Source organism: Enoplosus armatus, chromosome 4 (assembly GCF_043641665.1).
Source record: "Enoplosus armatus isolate fEnoArm2 chromosome 4, fEnoArm2.hap1, whole genome shotgun sequence".
Lineage (NCBI taxonomy): Eukaryota > Metazoa > Chordata > Actinopteri > Centrarchiformes > Enoplosidae > Enoplosus > Enoplosus armatus.
In genome coordinates, this window is record NC_092183.1 from 26172174 (window position 1) to 26199233 (window position 27060).

Sequence of the window (27060 nt, forward strand, 5' to 3'; positions counted from 1 at the left end):
AGGCCGCAGAACATGTAATACTGCAGAATCCGCGGCTATGATATCTACATTTTTGCACTTGCCCGCTAGCCGAGATGGCCGTCTGCAAGTTGCATTGTGCCTTTTACAAGGCCGCGGTCTCACGTTAATATCCGAATGACATTCAAAATGGGATTATTCGCTGTGTTTGCTGCGGTGTGGCGGTCTGAATTGTCCGAACTGTCGGTCGGAGGGGGAAATGTTGTCTTTTTGAGCCGGAGCGCCGGCTAACCTCTGTTTACGTTTCGGGTTAGCGAGTAACGTTAGTAACATAATCGTAACGTTAGCTCGTGGACTAGCTTCTAACGTTAGCCTGCTAAACAACAGCTGTTAGCGGGAAGGCTTGTTGTCAGATTCTTAGCTGCCTAATATCATATCAGTGAGAGTAAACAGCACCGCAGGAAACACGCGGCAATTGACTAAGCTTTGATTTTTTTTTTTTAGCTAGCCTCTCAGCTAATGTTTGCTAACAGTCTGTGTTTTGACTGCATCATGTTTACGTTAGCAACCCAACTAGCCCAATGGTCAACTTGCTAGTGCAGTTTTCAGGATGATGTTGTTTACCCTTTTTATGCCTCATCGTTTCCATCATTATATGACACATCTGTGTCATTTCTAGTGGTTATTGGAGGTTGTGGTCACACCTGGTCTTTGACAATCCTTGCAAGGTTGTTTTAAAAAAACAAAAAAACATCATCAGGGTATTCGGAGGGTTACAGGTATCAGTGATTGTGACCCCACTTCCTAATTTTGTGTTTTGTTAGTAGTGCGTGGGCAAACATAGGGGTGCCTTCTAAGCACATGCATGGCTTTGTTTATATGTCAGTGTGCCTGCACTGTATGGGTGTGCCAGTGTTTTAAAAAGTTGTCCCCTCTCTACGGTTATCTGCATCTCACTCAAACTCATCATCCTAAACTCTTTGTTGACATATTTTTTCCCTTACTTTATCAAAAGGTGCTTCACCTTTTTCTGCAAGGTTTCACTAACTTCTGTCTCTGTGTTATGTTTTTTTGTTTTTGTTTTGTTTTTTGCAGGGTTCCTCAGCTACCGAAGTGTAATAGGCATGAAGGTGATCAGCCCTGGCTGCTCCCTGGGGTGAGATATCTGTTCCGTCCCAGAGCTGAGAAGCCCAGACTGCTGGAAGAGTAAAAGACATCGAGAGAGAACAAGTAAAGACGAGGAAACGTGGATGCTGAAAAAAAAGCCCTCATCTTGTGGAATGTTATAGTCCACAGAAAACATATCTACTGCATTGCCCTCACCTTTTATCATTGAAACACTAATTTCATGTCTTGGAGACTATGACCATCTTTCACAACTTACTTTGAGACATGGCTAGTTGACCGAAGGTGACAGGAGACTGACCGATCTGGTTTTATTGTCCGTGTATAGGTATTTTGCGACAGTCAACGTGGGAAACACCTTATTTTTGTGAAAGCCCCTCTTATTGTCAAGATCTACTCTACCCTACCTTGTGTGCTGTGGAAGTTCAAATTGCTAATAGACCTGCGACTTCATCCACTCCCCCTGCTTCTCGCCAGGGACCTTCACCTGGCTGGGAGGTGGGAGGTGGGTAGAGTGCATTTTACCAGCTGGAGGGTTGGCTCAGGGGGTTTGTGCTATGGTCAGCTGCTCATTACCGTGCTGCTCATACTCAGCTTCTGAGGGACTCTCTGTGCGACCACAGGACAAGGGATAGTAAGCAGGCAGAGGGCGAAAAGCGGAAGAGGAGGCGGCGCTACGGCGCAGGCCAGGTGTTTCCTTGGCGTTCAGTCCCTATTTTTTTTGTGTGTGGTCATTGCGGTAAGGCCCCAGGGCCTCCGCACCCACTCAGGCGGCAGCCATGGTGAAACTGGCCAATCCAATGTACACCCAATGGATCCTAGAGGCCATCAAGAAGGTGAAGAAGCAGAAACAGCGACCATCTGAGGAGCGCATTTGCAATGCAGTCTCCATGTCCCATGGTCTGGATCGCAAAACGGTTTTGGAGCAGTTAGAGCTTAGCGTCAAGGATGGTACCATCCTTAAGGTCACCAACAAAGGTCTCAACTCCTACAAGGACCCTGACAACCCTGGGCGCTTGGCTCTGCCCAAGCCCAAAGGTAGTGGCAGCTCTGGAGGAGGGGGTGGAGGAGGAGGTGGAGGTGGCAGCGGAGGTGGCAGCAGCAGTGGCAGTGGCAGTTCTCACTCCCACTCCCACTCGGGGAAGAAGCCAGGACTCGACTGGAACAAGTTGATCAAGCGGGCACTGGAGGGACTGCATGAGCCTGGTGGCTCCAGCTTAAAGAACATTGAGCGCTTTCTCAAGTGCCAGGCTGATGTGGCAGCCTACTTGTCAGGCAGCGGCTCCATGGGGCCTGGCCTCTTCCACCAGCAGCTGAGGGTGGCCCTGAAGAGGGCCGTGGCCCATGGACGCGTGACCAAGCAGGGTCCCCTGTTCCAGCTCATCAGCCGCACCAGCTCCCTGGATGATGGGACCGGGACGGTGTCTCTTGAATCACTGCCACCTGTCCGGTTGTTGCCCCATGAGAAAGACAAGGTATTGTCTCTGCATGTATATCTTCCCCAAACAAACATGTAAAACTGTATGCACCTCAAACTTTCAACACACTTTGATGAAATACATCGTGTAAAAAGATCAATTGGTGTAAAGCACTTTGGTTGGTTGGCGTCACGTGGCGTCACGTGTCTGATAAAATCACTCATGTCCTGTTGAAACAACGACTGTAATTGAGGCAATTGTGGCAAGAAATCTGATCTTCAGTTAAAACTTTTTGGCACAACAAAAAGAAAGTGGGTGTGATCTGTGAAAGTAACAGAAAACACCCTGTCTGGGTCTTTTTTTTTTTTTGCAATCCACACAACACAAATTCCACTTGCATAATAGCTGTTGCACACCCAGAATTGTCCAGATCTATCAACTGTCAATACCCTAGACGTTGGCACTGCATTTTCTCTGCTTGTTCAAATTGGTCATGGCCTACAAGGCTATAATTTACTACAGCACAGTAAGGTCTTTGACTGTGTGATTGATAGTTGTGAGTTTTTCTCCAGCATTTGGCGTCGTGGTTCACACCAGATAGCACATTGCAATTATTTTAGAAGTGGCTGAGAAAGGGTTGAGCAACATCTGTAAGATCGGGCCGATGACAGAGTGAGCATCTTTCCACAAACTGGAGTGTGCATATTTGTGTTTGTCGTTGTCAATGAGTATTGGGGAGGGGTATCAGGTCAGAATACATATTAGAAAGACCTCAATGAACCCAGTTGGTCAGCACTCCCTTGCTTTGTGAATGTATGAGTGACTCTGAGGTCAAGGTGTGTGTGTATGTGTGTACTGTGGTCCAGCCGAGCAATACTAGACTGATGCTGGGTGGGTGGTGGGTTCGGCAGGGGAGGTGGAGGAAGAGGTCAGGGGAGAGTGTCACATGGCTCCCAGCCTCCTGCAGGGAGTGCGGACCAGCTGCAGGGCTGCTCCCTGTCAGGAGCCGTCAGGAGATGGGAGGAAGAAAGAAAGAGAGGGAAGGGGAGGAACACCGACGAGAGAGAGAGAGAGAGAGAGGTGGTCTGTAGTGGTGCCAGAGGAAGAAGCCTGGATGACGCAAGCTACAGGCCTCTGTAACCAGAAAGGGAGAGAGAGGCAGAGGGAGAAGAAAGCGAGAGAGACAGAATGAGTTAGAGAGAGGGAGAGGGAGAGGCAGACATGCCGGCGACAGAGGAGAGAGGGAACACACCCACTTTTGTAACCTGATCAGAGAGAGCAGCCGGCTGCTCACCCTCTGCTTCTAAGGGCCAGGGACATGTACACACACACACACACACAAAACCATGCAACTGAATGTAAAGAATGAAACACACAGACATAAACACAAACAGACTGCGTTCTGACCCAAGACCACACACACACACACACAGCAGTCCTCATAAATCCTCTACTTCAGATGCCTACAGACATGCAAACATGCATTCAAGCAACCAATGTGTAACTACACCCATTGGAGCCACACACCACTGGCTGCCAGCCTAGTGGCTCATCATCAGGTCATATATCAACATATGTCATGTCTATCAGACGTAGCTCTGGAGGACACTAGACCGGTCCTAAACTCTGTTTTGACTGGCTCCTGGCTTTATCTGGCTCCTTTTGTGTGTGTGTGTGTGTGTGTGTGTGTGTGTGTGTGTGTGTGTGTGTGTGTGTGTGTGTGTGTGTGTGTGTGTGTGTGTGTGTGTGTGTGTGTGTGTACAAGTCTGTGCAGCCACGGGAGCTGCTGGTAAGGACGCCCATACACACACACAGACTCATATACAGATGCAGAGTAGGATTAGCCTAGAGAGCAGGCTGGAGTCACATGGGGTCTGCCTAACACAGTGACCTGCTTGGCTGCAGATGGCCCACTGCTTAAAGACAAACGGAGATCAACCTCCTCCTCCTCTGACTCAGCTAGTGATCGGCCTGCTGCCCTGCCTCACCGAACCACGTGAAAACACAAACAAAGAGTAAAACGTTTCCACATAGGTGAATTTATGTTTTCTGTGACTTCATATTGCACCAGCAAGCTCCACCAAGTCCTGCAAACTCAAACTAGACATTGGCAGAAGGTGAATTTTAGCACAAGCAATCTCGCTAAAGAAGGCCACCGTCTTGCATCAGTGAGATTATTCATCAGTCAGATCATGAATTAGACGTGTGGACATAAATAGGGAGGTTCTGTTGTTTGCCCGTGAGTCTCATCTTCAGGCTAGAAAGTGCTCGGAGAAGCTACAGCAGCAGCAGTGAGGAGGTTGACATTTGTGTCTGGCATTCGCACAAGCCTGTTTACTCTTCCTCCCTGCTCCTCCTTGTGATGCTGCCTTCATATATCTCTCTCCAGAGGATGCAACCTTATTGCTGCTCAATCGCGTGTTTTTGCGAGGGACTGTTGGTGTGTTCTTGATGTATATGTTATCCTGTGCCTGTGTGCGAGAGGCATATGCGTCGAAGAGATAGTAGCCGTGCGCGACACGAGTCGGGGCGTTGCGTGATCCCCCTCTCCTCCGTTCTCCCTCTCTTCCACTGATGCATCATTGCCATATTGCCCCGCATGATTGCCAACAGTTATGATTTCCCAGGGAAAGGGGGGGGAGAGAGAGAGAGAGTGCAAGTGAAGGCGGGGGGAATCAAAACAAATGGCTAAGCACTGGCTTTGACCCCATTTGCGGGGAGATTTGTGTACTCAACATGCTGATGTTTGTGTCAGAGCGCTCCATTCAAACGGGATCCCATACCCTATTTCTGTCTCCCCCCTCTCACCCTAATAGGGTACCATTGCCAGGTCATGAAGGGGGAGGTGAATGGGGGAGCGAAGTCAACCAGGGGTCATGGATATATAGATGGCAAACCTCATTGCCTCCCTGAGCGCCCGTTAGCAGTATGAGGCTACGGCCATTAGGTGGGATGGGCTTGACGCTGAGCCTTTGTGTGTATATCCGTGTGCGTATGTAGTTGTGTGTGTGTGTGTGTGTGTGTGTGTGTGATGTTCATCCCGTCATAATAGGCAAGAGCAATCTTCCCTGCCCCGCGGCTGCCCTCTCCTAAACAGCTGGAGCGGGGTGAACCAGAGTTCTCGACGTCGCCGTGCAATGTCACGGTGAAAAGAAAAAAAAAAAAGTGACTCGTGAACAACAAACACACACGGCTCACATTTTCTGCTCGCAACACGCCGTTGTGGTCGTGATGGTTTCCCTCCAAAACGCCCCACTGACATAACAGGCTAGCGTGCCGCAGCTAATGGTTCCTTTGCTGGTAGTGGTTGTGGAGCTGCTACATTAGGCAACTCGTATTATGAACCATAATGGATATATTTATCCACTGTAATTCCTTCCACTTTGCCCCCCCCCCCCCACCTGTCTCTGTAACGTCATGCACACTGCCTCTGCTTGTGTTTGCAGACACTCAGAAGACATCCTGCATCGTCACTGGGAGGGCCGTGAATACAAAATGCCCTCAGACATCGATTATGTGCGACCTGCTTCTTCTCCGTCTTAATCTCTCTCTCTCTCTCTCTCTGCCCCCCCCCCCCCCCCCCCCCCCGTTGCTGCTCCATCATGTTGTGTAGTCACAGGAGAGGATTGTGTGTGCTCGCTGGATGGATGGAAACATTCTCAGGGTTAGCGCTACACCACAGGAATGCTGGGCAAATGACTAAGTTGGGTGCCATGAAATGGTCTCCCTTGACTCTCACTGTCAACTTTTCTTGAATTCCAGATTTTTAGGACTGCGTTTTTCAAAGAGGAGGTGAAACTCGACCGTTGAATTCTTGACTTGGCACGAATTCTTTATTTCTGCGTCCATTTCCTTGACAGGCATCTATTGTTTCCATTTTGCCAGAGCCCTGCCCTCAGTAGCCCCACTATTAGTGGCCGAAGTTTAAAAAGGCTTGTTCCACTCTCTGACGGCACCATCTCTAACCTCATGCCGCGCTGCTCCCACAGACCCAGTTCTTGTTTGACATTTAGCGGCACACACCAGCAGAGAAATGGAAAAACTGTTGAGCACCGAGTACACATCCATGAAAAGGGTCAGTTCACACAAATCAGAATGGACACGTTTTCTTCCTTACCTCTGTTGGTATCTTGCCATTTGTGTGGATTTGTTTGTGATAATCCCACAACAGACAACAGTTTTCATCTGGACTATGTCTTTTGAAAATAATTATGATTTTCTTTTAATTTTTAAACTGTCCAGAATGAGGTCTGCCTTTATACCGTGCCGATGTTTTACCAGTGTGAAGCCTCAGCATTGGCCATCATTCGTTTCCTTTCCAGTTTGACCCCATTGGCTGAAGAAGAACAACCAGGAGCAGACGCTGCTTGCCTTGAGTCTATAGAAAGGGCATTAGCAGTAGTGTCAGAGCCCAGGGGGAGCAGTTACCTCCAGCTCAGCAGTGACTGTGATGTGAATGGCATTTGGCACGGGAAGTGTAGCTTGTGTGAGGCCTTGCGTATGGCTAACCTCACCACCCCACAAACGGAGCCAATGTGTTGAGCAGCTGTGGAAGTGACGGCTGGAGCGCGGCCAGCCCCGCTCCGTTTGATGCAGTGCTTTTTTGCTTTGTGCTCCCTGGCTAACCTCGGTTTTGAATGAGAGGGTGGTGCTTGGCTGAAGGGAGGGCATGTTGGCACAACACAGGGTCTTCCTCAGGCCGTTGTGTGGATGTCACATGGAAGTGTAGATCAGTCCATTTAAAGTCACGTCCGGGCTAGTGACGCTACAGGGACGTCAGGTTTGAAATGTCAAGTTTACTCTACTACCTGTCAACTGACGTCACTTCATGCATGCTCGGGTGTCATCATGGCATGTCAAGGTGTGTCTCATGACTACTAGTGGTGGTGTGTCGTCTCTGCTTGCACGGTATGTCCTGTAACAGCGATCAATGAGTTTGTGTTCGAGGTGGGGGTGGCCATAAGGGAAGTGGGGGGGGGGGGGGGTTGCTGAGATTGGGCTCCCATGTTAATGAGATCCTTGACTTGAGACGAGGCAAGGACAACAGCAATGCCTTCCCCTCTTTCTCTTTTCTCCAATTGGCTTTTATCCTTTCTCCCCTCCTCCTCCTCCTCCTCCTCCTCCATTTCTCCTTCTCCTTTCGCCCTTCCTCCATTGTTCTCTCCTTCCTGTCTCACTCTCCTGTCCTCTGTCTGTGGATAACAGAAGCCAGTTTATAAAGGGGAAACCGGGCCAACACAAGTTGTTTTCTATAACCTATTATCTCGCTGTACAAGGTCTCAGACAACGTTGCATGTTGCCTCGAGTATTAATTTCCGACCGCTTGAAAACAAAACGAAGAACTAGGCTAACGCTAGAGCACAGTGGCACAGGATGTGCAGTGTGTTTGACAATGTCGTTCTTAAGTGATCCGTAAAGCAAGGGTGGGTGTGTCAACTAGGTCAGACTAGGGTACCTCCACCTGTCCATTTGTGTGTAGGCGTGTATTTGTAGAAGAACCTCTTAACTTGTAGGACATGTTTGTATGGCATTTCAAGTCCACCCAGTCGATGCAGCTAGTTGCTAACAGTTGCCACAAGGCGTGTCTTTTTGGCTCAGAAAATCGTTTTGTTCCTGAATCCCTCCTTGCGTTGGGGGAAAAAAAAAATGCATGCCAAAAGCATGAATGCACAGGCTTAGAATAGACACGCACGCATCCACGTGCACATCTCGAAGTCAAATGTCGGCCATGACACTTCAAATCAAACAGTCAGTCGATGTGAGAAATTTCTAGAGCGACGCTGTAGTGTCAGAGCAGTCCTTGGCAGCCAGCGCTGGCTGAGGTAGAAAAGGCTGAAACAGGGAGGGGAAAAAACGGCTCTCAGGAGGAATTTGAGGATTGTGTTTCGCTGTTCCAATATCCTTGTCGTGGAGGGAGGATTAGCTTTTCATTTTTTTAGTATCTGTTGGGGATTAATTTACAGTGGCAGCCAGTAACAGAAGCCTCACTGTAACGTGCGTTTCTATATACAAGGTGTGTGTGTGTGTGTGTGTGTGTGTGTGTGTGTGTGTGTGTGTGTGTGTGTGTGTGTGTGTGTGAACGGCGACGCTCCCGGCTCGTGTTTACTCGAGCACTCCCTGGGGCGAGTGGGAGCAGTTGACCTCCTCCAGCGAGGAAGGGGTTAAGCGTCAGGAATGATTGAGGTGTTGGTCGCACGCAGGCTGCTCAGAGGACTGCTGCTGCAGATTTTCTCTCTTCCTTTTACACTTTCCATTTCCTTTGCTCTCTTGCCCTCTGGATTCTTATTTTTGTCCTCGCTCTGTCTTTTTTTTCTTTTCTTTTTTCTCTCCACACTCCTCTTTTCCTTCTCCTCGCTGCTGACTTCCATTTCTCTTCAGTGACTTTGTCGGTTTGTTTTGCAGACCCATATTTTCATTGTGCATTCAGGTCATATGGAGATGAATCATCTTATTTTATTAATCTTACAGTATAATCCAGTACACAATCACCATTCAGTATAATTATCTCGTGAGACACACTGATGCGTTCATCTTCCTGCTTGCACCTGGCTTGCCTCTGCCTCCCTCTTCACTGCTCCGTCTTTACAACCCTCCTCTCTCTGTTTACCTCTTTCTTCCCCCACTCTGTACCTTTTGTTTCTCTTTCCCTCTCTGTCCCTGTGCGGTTAGGTGGGTGGGTAGCGGGGCAGCCGGGGGAGGGGGGCATTGGAAGCAGCCTGAGTCAGAAGGAAATGAACCCAATAAATCAAGCTCTTGTCCCTGTCTCCTCCCTGCCAGGGCCTGCTGCCTACCCAGCTCTCTGCAGCTATGTGCATTTACGCTGTCGTCCTGTGGAAAAGCGCGCAACACCACCTTCAGTGACTGTCACGTTGCTGCCCCTCCCATTTTAAATATGCGATTGGATTGTCCCCCGTGCATTTTGTGACCTTAGGTGTGTGGTCACGATTTCCAAATAACACAATGACCTAAACCGTACAGATGAGTATATTCTCATAGTGTCTTCATCGTGGTCACCCTTTTTAATTTTCTCAGTCACTTTTGGCGGCTACCTTGTATATTCATTTAGGTAGTGATAGAACTTATGTAAGTGTGAGGGTATGTTGAGGGCGTAGTGTCATTTGCAGCTCTCCCAGGCTAACTTTCTGTTTAAAAGCAGGAGCTGCCAACTGAATTGCGTGGGAGAACCTCACACTAGCACAATAGTTAGGTACCACAAACTACAGTCTCAAAAATGAGTTTAATTGAATCTTCAGCATGTGTTAAAAGGATATTTTATACAAAAGATGCTTTATTATGAGCTGTACTGTGTTTCACAGTATTAAAAGATTTGGCTTTATTGTGTCTGTAAAAACATTAATCTGCCCCAGGCTTTTTTTTTGTGTGTTTTATTGTTACAAATGTGAAGAATTAGCAGGATAATTAGGTGTCTTTGACACTGATTCACACAAAAAGAGTAAATCAAAGTGAAAACAAACCTCTGCAGATGAATCCAAATTAAGCATGAATCTAAAACACGAAGACTGCTTTGTATTAGTCGACTTCAAGTCAGTTGTCAGTCGAGCGGTGAGAGCTGTGTCTCTGCTCAAGTTGTTGGAGTGAACAGCAATTTTCACGTCCAAGTTCTGGATGGGGTTGAGTTCTGGATTCTGACTCGTCACCTCCAGGACGCTGTTTGCTTTATGTTTGGGCACGTGTCTTCTTCCATGTGGTAGATTCTGCTGCAGTAATGTTACCCCCCTCCCACCCCCCCACCTTCAGCTGCGTGCTGCAGAGAAGCATCCCCACAGCGCGGTGCCGCCATGCAGTGTGCGCGCGCGACATGCGGTGTGGGAGTCACAACCACACATGAGAGCGCAGCATGCTTTCCAAAGAGCTCCACTTTGGTGTCATCACATCACAGAACCTTCTTCTCCCACGCGCCTGCTTGCACTCACCAGCCCAGATGTCATGCGAGTTGGTTTCAATGGTGCCGCTCTCTTTGCTGCTCTGCCGTAAAGCTGAGAATGTGGACGCAGTCGGGCAACAGATCGACAAATGCTCCGTGTCTCCTGCTTCAGCCTTGGAGCCCTGACACTCTTTCAGTGTCCATCACTTGTGCTCTTCTCAGTTTTTAAGGACAGCTTGCTCTAAGCAGGCTGTGCCACGGTTACTTTTGTTTCTGATGAACATACTGTATGTGGGGGAGGATATTCAGTGCCTTGGAAATTTTTTTTTTTCTTTCTTTTTTTTAGATAACTGACCAGATTTGTTTGGAGCGTTCCTTTGCCTCCATGACATGGTTCCTAAAGCAAAATTGACTTTGCATCAGTCGAACCTTCCGGATGCAGGTGTATTTAACCTAAAATCACTCGTCACACCTCGATTACACACAGATTCATTCATTCAACCCGGCATGTGGCAATGTGTGAAAGCAGCTGGCTGTACCAGTGATGACATACCCTGGCTGTAGATTATTTAGCATTTTAAGTCTGCGTTTGCGCCAATTGGAAGAGATTCGGTTTTGCCAGAGAAAATCCTAATTACACCCGCTGAATATGAAAGGGTCCAAAGGACTTTTATAGGCAACTTAAATCACTGCACAACACTATTGCAGAATTTTAAAAACACAATACAAGCTCTCCTGGCATTTGATGCTACCAAAATGTATCTGTATCGAGGACATTTGTGTGAGTTGTAAATATCACAGCCAAAGTATTAACATTTTTATGGTTAAATTGTGACTAAAACAAATTTGTCAGACGTATATCTGTTGGATACAGCTCAGCACAGACAGAATGAGTTGCTGAATATTGCTTGTCGTATACTCTGAGGTAGCAGTAAGCCAACACTTCCCCTCAGGGCTTCCAGGCTCCAGAAACTTTCAAGGAGAGTCACCTCGTGGCCGCCCCCCCCGCCCCGCTTCCCGCTTGTGTTTGTTCCTGTGTGAAGTGCACCTGCAGTGCTTCAGGGATGTGATTTTTCAGCTTTATTGGACACACAAGTCCTATTTGATGTCTAACGACATGTTAAGTGTTACCCTGCCTTTAGTTTTCCTGGACACAAACCTGGCTCAGGTTTGTGCTTGTGTGCATATCGGATAACGTGTGTTTTGTGTTTTCGGGGACACGCTTGAAAGATTGATGCAGCCCCAGAACCGAATGTCTGATGGCATGTTTCAGAGTAAGTGTCAAAGTGGGACACGTTGCACTGGAATTAAACTCCTCAGCCAGTACAACCAAAGGAGCCTCGGTTACAGCGTTTGATCAAACAGCACAGGGATCAGCAGAGACGCCGACACACGATGGCAGCCTCTAACGTGACATGTCACATAAATTATACAAACTCACTCTTCACAGCAGCTCTCACGCTCTCCATTATCCTAAACTCTCTGTTCACAGATCCTCGTGCTCTCTGGTGTCATTGTAGTTTCCAGTCTGCTGGTGGCTTGTTAATACACACAACAACAGTCATCCCCCGTGGCAGGACACACAAGGCCACTTTGTTGTTTTCATTTGTGCAATTAAGCTGTTAAGTTGACTGACAGTCTCAACCTTCTCTCCCCTCTCCTGTGTCCCCCCTTTTCTTTCCCCCTTCTGTCCCTCTGCCAGCCGGTGGCCGAGCCCATCCCCATCTGCAGCTTCTGCTTGGGGACCAAGGAGCAGAATCGTGATAAGAGGCCGGAGGAGCTCATCTCCTGCGCCGACTGTGGCAATAGTGGTGAGTGCTGCTTTCTGAACAGGAAGACTTGAGCTTCTTTAAAAACGTCTACGTCTTTCCGAACAGTTTTTGAGGTAGAAACAGCCACAGAGGAAGAGGATCCAATCAGCGGTGTGCAAAGTGTTGATGTGATTGGTTGAAATAGATATTTTTAGTAACAAAGCCTTTGCAGTTTAAAACCAAACACAAGCACAATGCTAAGCACACATCATGGAGCTGTAAAAAGATTGCTATGAGTGTCATTTTAGGAAGCTGCACACACTTCAAGTATCTTTATCTTCCTTTGGCAGTTCAAGTGCTTTCAGTTGTTACACGTCAACTTAAATTTCGCCTGCCTTCATCTCTCACTCTTCGAACTGTGCTCAGCATTTACACGTTAACTGACAGTTTCGCTGCTGTCATCTGTTTAACTGCGTGCAGCGCAATGTATCACACTTCAATTCAAATTCCTTAACTTAGCACTTAGGCCGCATTAAGCCCAAATCAGGCGTTGAGGCGAAAACGACAGTCCTCCCATTCATTTGAATGGGGGGTAGTCAGTTTAGGCTGCGGTGGTGGTGACCGCTCCAGAGCTCCCACAACCCCATGCTAATCGCTGCAATGCAGCCTTACTCTTAAATGTACACTCCACCTTCATTGAGTGCTTACACTTAAACCGAAACTTCCATTTTAAACACTTAAACCGAAACTTCCAAATTTAATTAATTGCCATTTCAATTTCTTTCACTAATTCCATTTAGAGTGCCACTTCAACTTTTTTCAGTATTTCAATTAGCTGTGAGCACACTTACATTTCTTCAGTTCCTCTAGAATTATTCTTTATTGTGGGCCTGCTGAGCTATTTTGGTTATTTTTCCTTCATCTCTGGCCCTTTTCTGGGTTCAGGACGCTTCAACTTGAGTAAGATGAACACAATAATTGAATACACAGATACTGGTGCGGGTGTATGTCTTCAGAAATATTGGGATATAATCCCCCCCCCCCCCCCCCCCCCCCCCCCCCGTCAAACTCTTGTTTTCCTTACCAGGATTTGTAGTATTCTCACTAAAGCCTGACATTGCTTAGTGAAAGCAGAGGAGAGATTGTGTTCCTCCTCTTTCCTCAGTGGGTTTCGGTCCCAGACAAGGCCGCCTTGTTTGCTACTCTTCAAACAGAGCAAAAGCACAGCTCTGACAGATTGTCATTTATGTTTGAACACTCTTTATGCAGCCAGGTTTGATTCAGTGAGGGCTTTCAATTCCAAAAGGAGCTTTTTTTTTTTCTCTCCTACAATGATGCAAGTGGGTCACAGCTGTCAGTCAGCAGCGACCAAAAAAAAAAAAAAAAAGCCTGTGACGTTGACGCACTTGTTTGTGTATGCGTGTCTATCTACCTGCAGGCCACCCGTCCTGTCTCAAGTTCTCCCCAGAGCTCACAGCGCGAGTCAAGGCTCTGTGGTGGCAGTGCATCGAATGCAAGACTTGCAGCAGCTGTCAGGATCAAGGAAAGAATGCGGTGAGTGGATGAGCGAATATGGCGGACTGGCAGCCTAACAGTGTCTGTGAGCGCTCTCTTCTCTGCTTAAGTGCCAGATAGAGATGCTGATAGACATATCTGTGCTCCTGCGATTGAGCTATTTTAGTCAGCCTCTGCGTGATTTCACTCTTTTCTCTCACTTGTCAGGTGAGGAATGATTGTTATTCAAACGTTTGCAGGGAGGTTTAACAGTGAGACAAAACGCATAACCTACTGATGCACAAAGATGAAATACATCTATGAGGACGCAGAATAAAATGGAAACAAGAAGTAGCTTAAACCAAAGACGGGTGGGTATGGCTCAACTTTGTGAGGCAAATTTAGAGCATGAATGCAATTGAATGCATTGTTGTGCGTAAATATGTGGAGATCTTTAGAATGAGCTCAGGAGCTTTGATCAATAAATCTGATCATCAAACAAAGTGCATCATATTTATCTCGGTGGATATGAATGACACTGACAGCCCCACTATTCTAGCTTTCATGTATGTTTATCGCGTATGTCTCACCATTGAATTGGGTCACTGCGGCTCGCCTTGTCTGAAACACATCTAAAGCCTGTGATAATCATCAAGACTCGTGTGTCTGCACTGCGCAGGACAACATGTTGTTCTGCGACTCCTGTGACCGGGGCTTCCACATGGAGTGCTGTGATCCTCCCCTCACGCGGATGCCAAAAGGTAAATAAACGGGACTGCTCCTGTAACTCATCACGTACCTCTTCATTGCCTGTTTTCACAGATTCAACTTGTGTCTGTCCTACATTTTTGTGCATTTCCTCTTCCTCTCCCAGGCATGTGGATTTGTCAAATCTGCCAACCCAGGAAAAAGGGAAAGAAGCTTTTACATGAAAAGGCAGCACAAATCAAACGGCGCTACAACGCACCGCTGGGGCGACCTAAGAACAGGTAAAGAAACGCCTTCAGCTAATGCCGCCATCTTCCGTGTCAGCCCAGTGGAGAGCCGCTGCCATGTGTCTGCGTCACCAGAGTGCAGACGAGCAGCTACAACGCCTACACTCCAGAATGAGCTTACAGCTATTTTTGCTTTTATTACCGTTTCTCTGCTCTATCTTATTCATCAGTATCTATGAACATAGTGTAGAGTTCAGTTGTCGTCCTGTAGTTACGTCTGTGGTCCCGTCAGCAGGGCTCTGGGCCCACCAAGCTGTATCACGTCCTGGCACAGTCTTAACCAGACTCCTCACTTCCTCCCGCAGGCCGGGGCGGCCCTTCAAGAAGCTGGGCGGGCGTGGCCGGCGGAAGCGCTCTGCATCAGCCAACTCCTCCTCCAGCTCATCCTGCGAGGGTTACCCTGGTGACGACCGGCTGCTTTTTTCGCTGCGGGACGACGACGACCTGTCGCAGAGCAGCCTGCGCTTCAACAACAAGACCAAGGGCCTCATCGACGCCCTCACAAAGTTCTTCACACCGTCGCCTGAGGGCCGCAAGGCACGGCAGGAGGTGGTGGACTACTCACAGCAGTGCCGCATCCGAAAGAAAGTCAGCCGCAAAGGAGAAGGGGATGACAGGGGAGGTAAGGATTCCCTCTGGTTTTCTGCTTAAATGCACCGCTGAAATCTAGTCTGCAGATAAACAGCATTGGTTGATGCAAGATATTAGAGTTTTGGTCCGGTAGACAAAAGTCTTTTTCATAAATGTATGTGTGGAAAGGTTAAAAGATTGGCAGTATAGAATATGTTAGAGTATCATAAACTGACCAAGATAAGTTTATAACGTTCACGTATTTGACATAGATGTCATAAATAGCATTGGAAATCCATTATTAGTGACTTACATGAAGTGATGTGAATGTACTGCATTGTGTTCAGTAAACGAGGCATAAAGCTCAGCTAGATGTTTTACTAACAAACAGACTACCAGCCGTTATTGTGATGCAAAGACCACTTCAGAGTTCTTTGTCCCGCTTTGGGAACGATCCAGCCCTGATGTTACTTATTTGGAAATTGTAGGCCCGGGGTAAAAAATTGTGTGGAATTGATTCGTCATTTTCTGCCTCAGAAAATTGCTGCTTATGCATCAAAAGAAATCGCTTTGTAATATGAAGTAGCCACCTGCAGTTCTATTTCCACTTAACTCTCCAAGACTGAAAACGCACACGCGCACGCACGCACACACACACACACACACACACACACACACACACACACACACACAGAGTCTCCTAAGTACAGCGCAGTAGAGGAGAATGAACGTGACAGAGCAGACGCATGAGGAGCATTCACTTCAAGTTTCGCCTCCACCGATGTCTGCGTTTTCACCCACTTTGAAGGTTTTGTTTGCACAATGGACGAGCAGGTTCATGCAGGTCGTCCAGTTTTGTGACAAGTCCGAACCAGTTTACATATCCTACATATCTATAAACAGCCTCATCAAGCGCATTGGCAGCTTTTATCATTGAAAATACATGTGCGTCTGTGGCGATATACCTTAAATGTGGCCATGTATGATGTGTTGAGAAACTCGCGTGCGGCACAAATATGCACAGTAGGTAATAACGTCATAGCGTTTAACAAGAAGACCAAATGAAGTGGGACACATCCTCTGGCTACCTTTGAGCTAACTCCACTGAAAATCAGAGCAGAGAGTGTGCTAATGACAGAGCAAGGTGGCAAAGGACTTGCCCCCCCCCCTCAGCTACATGTTGGTCTTCATCCCCTGTGGTGAATTAAGAAAGGAAGGAAAATATTGTTTGATGATCAGTAAACTGTTAACCATGTATACATGCCCCTGTGTCTTGCCTGCCGTGGCAGTTACACCAATTTAAAAATCAATCCGCAGACATCTTGGCACCCCGTCCTGCAAGCTTCTCACTAGATTTGCATTAATGTCGACTCCGTGTTTTCGATCCCCAGACAATCAGGAAGGCAGCGACTGGCGTGACGAAGACGACAAACTGCCTGGCCACGAGAACCTGACGGAAAAAGACATTGAGCTGTTCAGACACATCCAGGAGCTGGCACTACAGGTACACAGACAGAGAGACAACATATTAAATGTCTTTTTAAATGTGGTTAATGAACAGAAATGGGTAATGGGACAATGGGAAGGGGGCGGGGGCGCAGAGATGGGTCAAATTGTAGAGTGAGACAGCATCAGACGAGAGTGTTGCGAGTGTGTGACTGAGGCTGCCTGGCCGCAGTCATCTGACGTGGTTATTGTGTAGACCCCCGACGTGCGGCGGGGGAGCTGGATTTCAATGGTGATGAGAATGCGGTCAGAAAGCAGCAGAGTCAACAACACTCAGGTTGTAAAAGATGAGGTCACTGGCTCAGACGAGGTCTGTAGGAGGTTTGTGGGTGGAGAAGTCAACGAGCTGTGAGAGGCCATTGTGTTTCAGCAAGGAGAGAAATGAATTTGCCACGGAACAGCTGCCAGATTCAGCATGTATATTAAAACCATCCATTACCATAGATGCAGGGCACATGGAGAGAAACAGGAGGGTGAGTGTAGGAACCAGTGCGGCTCAAAGGTTTGGGTTTTAAATGACCAGTAGATGCAAATAACACGGTGTAACTGAAGGAGAACCGCTCCACTACAAGGTAATTAAAGTGCTGTCACTGGAAATCTGCACGACTTTTACATTCTGCTTGTGATTGATGGCAAACCCCACCTCCGTGTTTGAAAGGGCAGGGCTGTGGTCAGTGTGACCATACCCTGGGAGGACATCAGAGCTGAGCGCACGAAGCCTCTGCCATGTTTCAGTTAGGCACATAAAGTTAGTGTTGGTGTCAAGGAACGCGGCATGTTTGATGGAGGAAATGTAAATCAGCCACATTAATTAGCCCTTTTCATGCAGTGGATTGACCAGAGAGAGGGTGTTTGGCCGGCGTCATGGGAGTCATATAAAACACTATCCCAGATCCCGACTGGAATATTCACACCAGTGTTTGATGTAGGCAGAGCAGTAAGCGTTAACGATGTGTGAAAAGGGCCAATGTGATTATCCAGCCTGAGTACCAGTCAAGTACATAGTCGATAAATAGTTTTAGCTGTAATCTTTCTCTGGGTTCCACTGGTTTGCCTGTACTGGTGTGTTTTTGGGAGCGTTTATGGACACCTAGTGTTCTACAACATCACGCTACAGTGTGAGATCCTAGGCCAGCAGTCCCTGGTGTGTAATCTGCCTGCCCTATGACCTGCTAATCGCTCCAGTAGTAAACCTGGACTTGACCTTCTGTGTGTCCCCCCCCCCCCCCCCCCCCCCCTTCATCTTTGTCGCTCACCCAAACAGAAAGTCGGGGTGACGGGTCCGCCAGACCCTCAGATGCGCTGTCCATCAGTCATCGAATTTGGCAAGTTTGAAATCCAGACGTGGTATTCGTCGCCCTACCCCCAGGAGTACAGCAGGTAAGCCACCGCGCCTTAATCAAGCACAACAGCATAATGCACTTAGCTCGCAGTCCTGCTCGTAGGCACAGGAATTACCACCAACGTAATGGAGCTCAATTACAAGGTTGTTTACAGTACCACCTACTTTGGCAGGTGACCAGCCAGAGCCAGGGAGGTCATTTGATTCTGATTTTTCCTGAGGGTGTAATCGTTTTTTTTTAATTCCTGCCCTGTTATTCTTGCCAAATCTGCTTTCATTAGGTATTTAAAAATTTAAAAAAAAGGACAAAGAATATTGGCATAGAATAAAAGCTTACTGACCACTTCAGAGCAAAAAAAAAAAAAAAATATATATATATATATATATATATATATATATATATATATCTATAAACCCTCAGTATGTTGTTCAAATCCTGTTCCACGTACGTCTCAGGCGTAGCTTCTTTCAAAGCAAGAGCTGGGAAAATTTAGCAATGAAGTTATTTTTCAGTATTGATTAATCTGCCAATTATTTTCTCAATCAATCTGTAAAATGTCAATAAATGCCCATCACAATTTTCCGCAGCCCAAGTTGATACTTTCATATTGCTTGTTTTGTCCGGCCAAAAGTCCAAAACCAAAAGATATTGAATTAAGTATCAGAGAATAATCAATGAATGGACGATTCATTTCAGCTCCAGCGATGCCTTGTTATAACCATTCCTCCCTTTTCCTTCTTTCATTGTGCTCCCCTTCCTCTTCCCTCTCCAGACTACCCAAGCTCTACTTGTGTGAGTTCTGCCTGCGCTACATGAAGAGTCGCAGCATCCTCTACCAGCACATGAAGAAGTGCAGCTGGTTCCACCCCCCTGCCAACGAGATCTACAGGAAGGACGAGGTCTCTGTGTTTGAGGTGAGGAACTGTTCAGAAGGTCAATGAAACCGGAAGAAAGATGGCGTAATGTGAGGGAGTGATGGTGGATGACGCTGTAATAGAGAGAGAGAGAGAGAGACTCATTTTTATTTAAGACCGTGGGAGTATCAGCGCGGTTAGAGATGAATTATACGCACCAATACTTTCCCGGTAACTTTAGGAATATACAGTATGTTGATCAGTCGAATTCCCAGTGGTGATTAATTGACATCCCTGCCTGCCATAGTGGAATATCCTTTTGTTTATTTCATCAGGGAAAGTCGCTGTTATTTTTAGAAGAATTCATAATTACCACTTAACAGTTACGCTGGTCTTGTGGGTATCGTAGCGCGGCGCTAGATTAATATAGTGGATATAGTTGTCTGCAGTCTATGGCCACTGCAGCTCCTGTTTCCCCGCTCTGCAGTCCATCCTCGCTCAAGGAGGAGAGCAGAGATAACTGGCGAGCTGCCAGCCTGAACCTCCCTCCTTCTCTTTCTCTTTACAGCTCTTTGTTTCTCTTCTCCACCCCTCTCTATCTGTCAGGGGTCTCCAGAGACGCTGCTGAGATCATTGCCCGACACTAACTTGGACTCCATTCACCTTCACTTTGTTCCACAGCTCTCTTAACAGCAGCTTAAAGATGTACTTCTGGACTGTAGTGTTCCTGGGACTGAACAGAAGGCTTTCTGTCACTGCGTTGCACTGATGTGTTTTTCTCGCTAATCCCACAACAGGTTGACGGGAATGTGAGCACAATCTACTGTCAGAACCTGTGTCTGCTGGCCAAGCTGTTCCTGGACCACAAGACCCTCTATTATGATGTGGAGCCCTTCCTTTTCTACGTCCTGACCCAGAACGACAGCAAAGGTTGCCACCTCGTCGGCTACTTCTCCAAGGTATGGCCATGACTGCCTCCAACGTCATCCCTGCGCCGGATTCCACCCGATCTCAGCAGAGTTACATTCACCACCGTGCCTCCTTCATTTTCAAGGGACCCAAAACTCTGTAAATTGCAGTCACCCTGCACAAACCTACTGAAACAACTACATCAACCAACATGGAGAGAAAAAAAATATATTCAAATTAAATGAAAATGAAATGCACTGGCGTCCCCCCCCCCCCCCACGCTGGTGCATTCCTACAAACATACAATTGCTCATGTTGTGTCCCAGATAAACACTGGGTGCTGTGAGCTCCGTTGCCCCTCTGTGGAGTTTGCAGTCGCAGGTGCTCCCATTAACATGCCTCCTCGCTGCCAAAACACAGCAGTTAGTGAGCGGACGCAGCACCATCAACACCCTGCTCTACGCCCACACAGGCCTGCTCTGTGATGTAGTTTCCATGATTTGTTTTCTAATGGTGGAATGTGTCTGTCTTTCCCCTCTTCCCCAGGAGAAGCACTGTCAACAGAAATACAACGTATCATGCATCATGATTCTTCCACAGTACCAGCGCAAGGGCTACGGACGCTTTCTCATCGACTTCAGTAAGGGCTTCAGCCTTAAACTGAACACACACACAACACTGATAACTGCTGATACTCCTTTTGATACACAAACGTAATACATTCAAAAATAGAAAAATACTGTGGTGTACATCTTTTGTGGCTCACGGTGTCTGTGTCCTTGGTTTCTTCCTCCCTCCCTGCAGGCTACTTATTGTCCAAGCGCGAGGGCCAGCCAGGATCTCCAGAGAAGCCTCTGTCGGACCTGGGTCGGCTGTCCTACATGGCGTACTGGCGCAGTGTGGTGCTGGAGTGTCTCCACGAGGTCCGCGACCGGCAGATCACCATACGACAACTTAGCAAACTGACCGGGATCTGCCCGCAGGACATCACCACCACCCTGCACAGCCTCAACATGCTGGAGCAGCGAGGAGACAGGTCAGAGGAAGGACCGGCACACACTCTATCACTACTATTTTTTAATGGGACAAGGAAGCACCGCAGTGGTTCACACCGTAGTCCCACGTAGTTGGACTCCAGATGTCATAGTGTTACGGGTACATTGTGATGTGAACACCATTGAGCTGTACTCGTTTTCATTATCATACTGTATAACTTACTATAGTGCAGTGAGAGATGGAAGGAGAATCTGGTTGCCAGACAGTACTCGGCCACAAAGCATTAAAGGCTCTTGTAAAGCTTAACCCAAACAAAGCGAAATATGGCCAGTAGCCAGGCAACACCTTGCATGTAAACAAAGCCAGCCTTTAAAGTAGACTTTAGTAGGATCATTGCTCACATAGCCCCTATAATAATATGTGGATGCAGCCTGATGTGTTTTAAATTTCACTGACCTTCAGTGTAGGTTATGTGTCCTGCTGTTGCCTTCATTAATTGACACATCAGTTATTCTTGTTAAGCTTTTTGGGTCACAATGATGTGAACAAAGACATAAATCGGTGGCCAAAAAAACCCAAACCTACATAGTTATGTGCATGCACACGAGTAAACCATACACATGTGCACACAGCTCTTCACATGGGTGAGCTATAATGCTCCTGTTGGTCTGTGCTGTGGTTTCAGCAGGCTGGTCCTGGTGCGAAGGGAGAAGCTGGTGGTTAGCCACATGACTCGTCTCAAGGCCCGGCCACGGCAGCTGGAGGTCGACCCCGAGTGTCTCCGCTGGACTCCAGTCATCGTAACCAACACTGTGGTCTCTGATGCCGATGGAGATGAGGACGATGAGGAGGAGGATGAAGAGCCAGAGGAAGATAACCGCAAGGAGGTAAATACGTTGAAGTTGTGTCCAGTGGAGATAGTAGATTGAGCTCTCCGACGTTGCTGCACATTGTTGTTTATTGATTATTGATTTTATTTTACTTTATCTGTAAATAGATCAAACCAAGTCACAAAGTCCCACCAATGTCCTGGCACATGCGCCAAGGTAAGAAGAGGGACGAGGAGGAGGAGGAGGAAGAAGAGGAAAGAAAGGGCTTCCTGGGGTTTCCCATTAGCCAGAGCTCTCCAACTTCCACTCCCATTCGCTGTCCACTCCCAGTCCCAGAACCACCACGACCCACTCCCCCAACAAATGGAGAACGTAGGCCACGGGGACGCCCACCCAAAAACTGGCCTTGGGGCAAGGTGAAAGACAGCGCACGGGTGGGACGGCCACCTAAGATCCGCCCAGTGGAGGACGAGGACGATGAAGACGAGGAGAGAGCAGAGGGAGGAAAAACCACAAGCTCTGCCTGCGGCCCCCCCTCCCTTTTCTCCCTGGACAGACAAGCAGAGTCCACAGCCTTTCACTCACTGGACATGGCCAGGCACCCCTCCATAACCCCCACAAGAAGAGGGCGGCCCCCAAGGAAAAAGAGAGGCCCTAAGCCCAGACTGATGGAAGGGCCCGGGGAGTGCCTGGCACAGCTTCCTGTGGTTTCCAGGTTAAATGAGTCTCCGCCTGTCAGGAAGAGCTGCTTCAGTGAAAGCAGTGAAGAGGAGGAGGATGACGACGATGACGAAGATGATGAAGAGAGGAGGGCATGCTCCCCGCCCATCCTCACCAAGCCTGCCATGGGGCTCAAATGCAAGGTAAGAAACAAATTTCAGTGTTCAGATTTACTGATATTGAAATCTCAGAAGTTTGATTCATTGTCCATCAGACAGTCATTTCCAGAGCACAAAAAATCTAAATGTATTACCACACAGTTGTATTTAGAACTGGATTCATGTCTATGTCATGAGTCTCTTTAAGGGCACACCTAATTCCCCGTCCTGTTTCTACCTAGAAGCCACTGAGGAAGCGTCGCTTTCGCCAGCGCAGCCACCCTCACAGCAGCGTTGTGACGGAGACCATTTCTGAGACCACAGAGGTGTTGGATGAGCCCTTTGTCGATTCAGACTCCGAGAGGCCTATGCCCAGGCTGGAGGAGGAGACGCCCCTGGGCCACCCACTGCACCGCTACCCCCCAGCGCGCTCTGCTCTGAGGTTGTCAGACCCAGCACCCAAAAGGGGCCGGCACTCCAACTTCACGGATTCAGAGGAAGACGGTGAGCAGAATCCCAAATTGGCAGGATTTAGTAATTATTGCTTTGTGTATACTCGGGTATGTGTGCAGCCTAATCTGACACTGGCTTATCTTCTTGCCTCCTTTCAGAGCTAACACCTGTGCTGAAGCCTGTGGCTGCCCTGCCAGTAACTCCATCAGAGACCCTATCGGCCAACCCGGAGGTCCCAGTCAAGAAGAAGAAAGGCTGGCCCAAGGGAAAGAGCCGCAAACCACTACACTGGAAGAAACGGGGACCTGGAAAACCGCCTGGTGGTGGGCCCAACCAACGAGCAACCACAGACAGCCAGGCCCAAAGTGGGGATCCTCCACCCCCCAAAATCAAGATGAAGCCTGGACGCAAGCCCCGGAGCTGGTACCTGCAGCGGGCCCAGGAGGAGGCAGAGAGGCAGGAGCAGGAAAGACAAAGGCTGTTGGAGCAGCAGCTGGACAAAGATCCTCAGCTGCTCCAGACAGATGACCGCAACAGCAAGCGAGTCTGCAGAACCAACACTGACAGAGACGGCAAACAGAAAGACTCTGATGAAGAAGATGACTATCTCCCTAAGCCTGTTGAGCAGAAGGTGCCCAAGAGGCGAGGGAGGCCGCCGAAGAACCGCGCCCTCCGCCAGCCACCACAGCCTGCCCCCAAACCACCTCCCACCTCTGAGCCAGAGGAGGAAGAGGACGAGGAGGCGGAGACTGAGAGAGCGTGGGAGGAAGACAAACCCAGCCGTCCACCGTCCCGTCCCCTGCTGTCCCCTTCTTCCTCCTCTTCCACCTCAGGGCCCCGGGCCCCACAGTCCCGGCCTCAGGATACAGATATGGGTGAGAGGGAAGAAGACGATGACGATGAGGAGAGGGAGGAAGAGGAATGTGGCAGCATGGGCAGCGGTGGCGGTAGTATCAACAGGCGAGCAGTAGTCACACCAGGTTCAGGAAGCAGGCGCAGTGAAGACCATGATGCAGATGATGAAGGTGACGGTCACTTAGAGGACAAGAGCAACAACAGCAGTAAGAAGAGAAAAAGTCAGGACTCTGAAGATGAAGATGATGATGAAGACGAGGAGGAGGAGCCTGCCTCTCGTGCAAGCTCTCCACCGGTCAAAGAAGAACCCCAAGGTGGAGAGGCTTTTTTAGACATGGAGAACAGCGTGGCCCGGGACTATGTAAGCAAACAGGAGGAGGAAGAAGAGGAGGAGGAGGAGGCTGAGGAGGAGGTGCAGGAGGCCAAGTGTCGGCCCTCCTCGGCCGACCCGCAGCAGGAGGAGAGGCGGCGCAGAGAGCAGGAGGAGTCTGCTGCGGCAGCTGCGGCAGTGGAAACGGTTACGGCCATGTCTGTTCCCTCTGAGCCCATGGAGCTCCAGCCTCTGCACCCAGACGACAAGGACGTCACGCTGTTGATGGAACCCCAGCACACACATCCACACTCCCACCCTCACCAGCACTCTGACTTCAAAGAGGAGCTGGGCCACCATCACCCACACCACCCCCATCACCACTCCAATGAGCTGGACCTGGAGACTATGCAGGCCGTCCAGTCCCTGACACAGGGGGAAGCCCAGGATGAAGAAACTGAACCCCAGCCACACCACGGGGCCTACCAGGACTGCGAGGAGACCCTAGCCGCCTGCCGGACCCTGCAGAGCTATAGCCACACAGGGGAGGCAGAAGAGGAGGCCTTGGCCTTAGTGGAGGAGTGTGGGGCCTCCCAACACAGCAGCCCCCTCCCTAATCCCCCAGTGCCGCCCCTGCCCAGTCAGTCTGTGCGCTCGGTGAACAGTCCAGGGTTGCCCTCGGGCATAATGGACACAACACCAGCAGGGCAGAGGGGAGGGACGCCTGGCCCCACTGGAGCAGGGAGCAGTGGTGGTGGTGCTGGAGGCGGGTACACCCAGATCACACCAGAGCATCCCAGTTCACTGTCCGCCCCCTCCCAGCAGAACATGGAGACGTCGCCAATGATGGATGTGCCGTCTGTGTCCGACCACTCGCAGCAAGTGGTGGACAGCGGCTTCAGTGACCTCGGCAGCATAGAGAGCACTACAGAGAACTACGACAACCCCAGCAGCTATGACTCCACCATGGGCGGAGGGGGCAACGGAACAGGGAATGGGGGGAACGGAGGTGGAATGTCAGCTGCTGTAGTTGCAGGAGCTTCCACAGCTTCCTCGTCGTCGGCCTCTTCTTCAAGCTCGGCCACCCCGTCCTCCTCCCAGTCTAACAGCTGCTCCTTTGTGCCAGCCCCCAGCCTCACATCTTCCACAGGAACTGGAGGATCCCAACTAGCGATGGGCAGCTGTAGCCTCATCCAGCAAACAGGACCTGGGCCCAACAGCGGACCAGGTGCCAGCAATGTAGGCAGTGCTGTGCCCCAGCCCCCACCACCCCCACCGCCATCCAACACCCCCAGCTGTGGCATTAAGTCTCCGCAGAGCTGTGGCGTGATCGAGAGGCCTCCCAGCACCAACCAGCAACAACAACAACAGCAGCAGCAGCAATCTCAAAAAAAGGTTCCTCAGCAGCAGCAACAAGCCCCCAACCCTCAGCCTCCACCGTCAGCCCCACCTCCACCACCACAGCAGCAACAACAGCAGGCCCTGTCCCAGTGTAGCATGGGCAATGGCTTCGCCTCCACACCCATGATCATGGAGATCCCTGAGAGCGGAGGCGGAGGCGGGGGCCGCACCCTGTATGAGCGCATGGGTCAGGACTTTGGCACAGGGGGCTACCCCCAGCCCTCAGCAACCTTCAGCCTGGCCAAACTCCAGCAGCTCACCAACACCATCATGGACCCCCATGCCATGCCCTACTCTCATTCGGCCTCTGTCACCTCCTACGCCACCAGTGTTTCTCTCTCCAACCCCGGGCTGGCCCCGTCACCCCACACTCCCCTCCCTCAGGGCCAGCCCACTATGACCCCACCTCCTAACCTTAGCTCTGGCTCCATGAACCTGGGCTCCCTGCAGCTGCAATGCAACATGCCCACCACCAACATCGGCCTGGGACCCCCGCCACACACGCAGCGGCTACAGGGCCAGATGGCTACAGTCAAAGGCCACATTTCCATCCGGTCCAAAGCCACTCAGCAACTGGCCCCGGCCCCACATCAGCAGCAGCTCTATGGCCGCAGCTCAGGGGCCGTGGCCATGCAGGGCACGCCGCGCACTTTGGCCGTGCAGCGCGGTATGATGCCAAACCTCATGCCCACACCGGCGCCGTACAATTCCATGAACATGACGCCACTCAATGCCATGTCAGCCGGCTACCGAATGCCCCAACCCATGATGAACAGTGGTTATCACGGCAATCCCCCTTACATGAATCAGCCAGCTCAGTACCCCATGCAGATGCAGATGGGCATGATGGGAGGGCAGGGTTATCCGCAGCAGCCTATGCAGCCCAATCACCATGGCAACATGATGTACACTGGCCCCTCCCATCACAGCTATGCTGGCGTCCCAAAACAGTCACCGTACATGAGCAGATGAGCAGCTAAGAACTGAAAAAGGAGACATGGGGCCAGAGCGGATACTCGTTGTACTCTAAATGTCCATTACTCCTGTTCACCCTCTCCAAGTGTCACGGCAGACACCAGGGAGTGTAGGTGGCTGGAGACAGAGAGGGTCTTTGGGTTTCCTGTTTTTCTACGTTGTCAATTTGTCCCTTTTTTGTTTTTTTATCTGGGCTCGTTTCCCCTCCCCTCCCAGCTGGCCGTGTATGGGAGCATGTCGGTAGGATACCGGGTTGCGGCGTGTACATGGACCTCAGCCGTGCTATGCTGCTCCAGGCTAGGCTTACACAGGCCTCTGTGGTGCGGTTTCACGCAGGCCCAGGAGTCTCCTCCTCCTCCTCGATGTGGCAGGAGGAGAGCAGGGGAGGACAAGAATGACGAGGAAGATAGACGGAGAAAGACGATACAGGAGTACCTTGCTTTGTCAGACTGCGAATGAAAAAACTGGTTAACTGAATATATTCAACCATGCACACAATCTTTTAATTGATATAGGAAGCCTTACCTTGGAAAAAAAGAGACAATGAAACATTGTAGGCGGACTCTTGTTTTGTTTTGTTAAACATAATGTTGAATCTTATTTTTGTTGTTGTT

At 49.4% G+C, this 27060-nt stretch overlaps 1 protein-coding gene across 1 annotated transcript; it reads left to right on the plus strand.

Annotated features, from left to right (window-relative positions):
• The first annotated feature begins 1711 nt into the window (after positions 1-1711).
• kat6a (K(lysine) acetyltransferase 6A) lies at positions 1712-26977 on the plus strand. Its single transcript, XM_070903708.1, has 16 exons — positions 1712-2558; positions 12089-12197; positions 13576-13691; positions 14311-14392; positions 14506-14620; positions 14932-15248; positions 16588-16700; positions 17967-18082; positions 18818-18959; positions 19697-19858; positions 20355-20448; positions 20613-20844; positions 21493-21691; positions 21802-22497; positions 22695-22956; positions 23064-26977. The coding sequence occupies exons 1-16, from the start codon at positions 1863-1865 to the stop codon at positions 26441-26443; spliced, it is 6831 nt and encodes a 2276-aa protein (XP_070759809.1). The 5' UTR covers positions 1712-1862; the 3' UTR covers positions 26444-26977.
• The last annotated feature ends 83 nt before the right edge of the window (positions 26978-27060 follow it).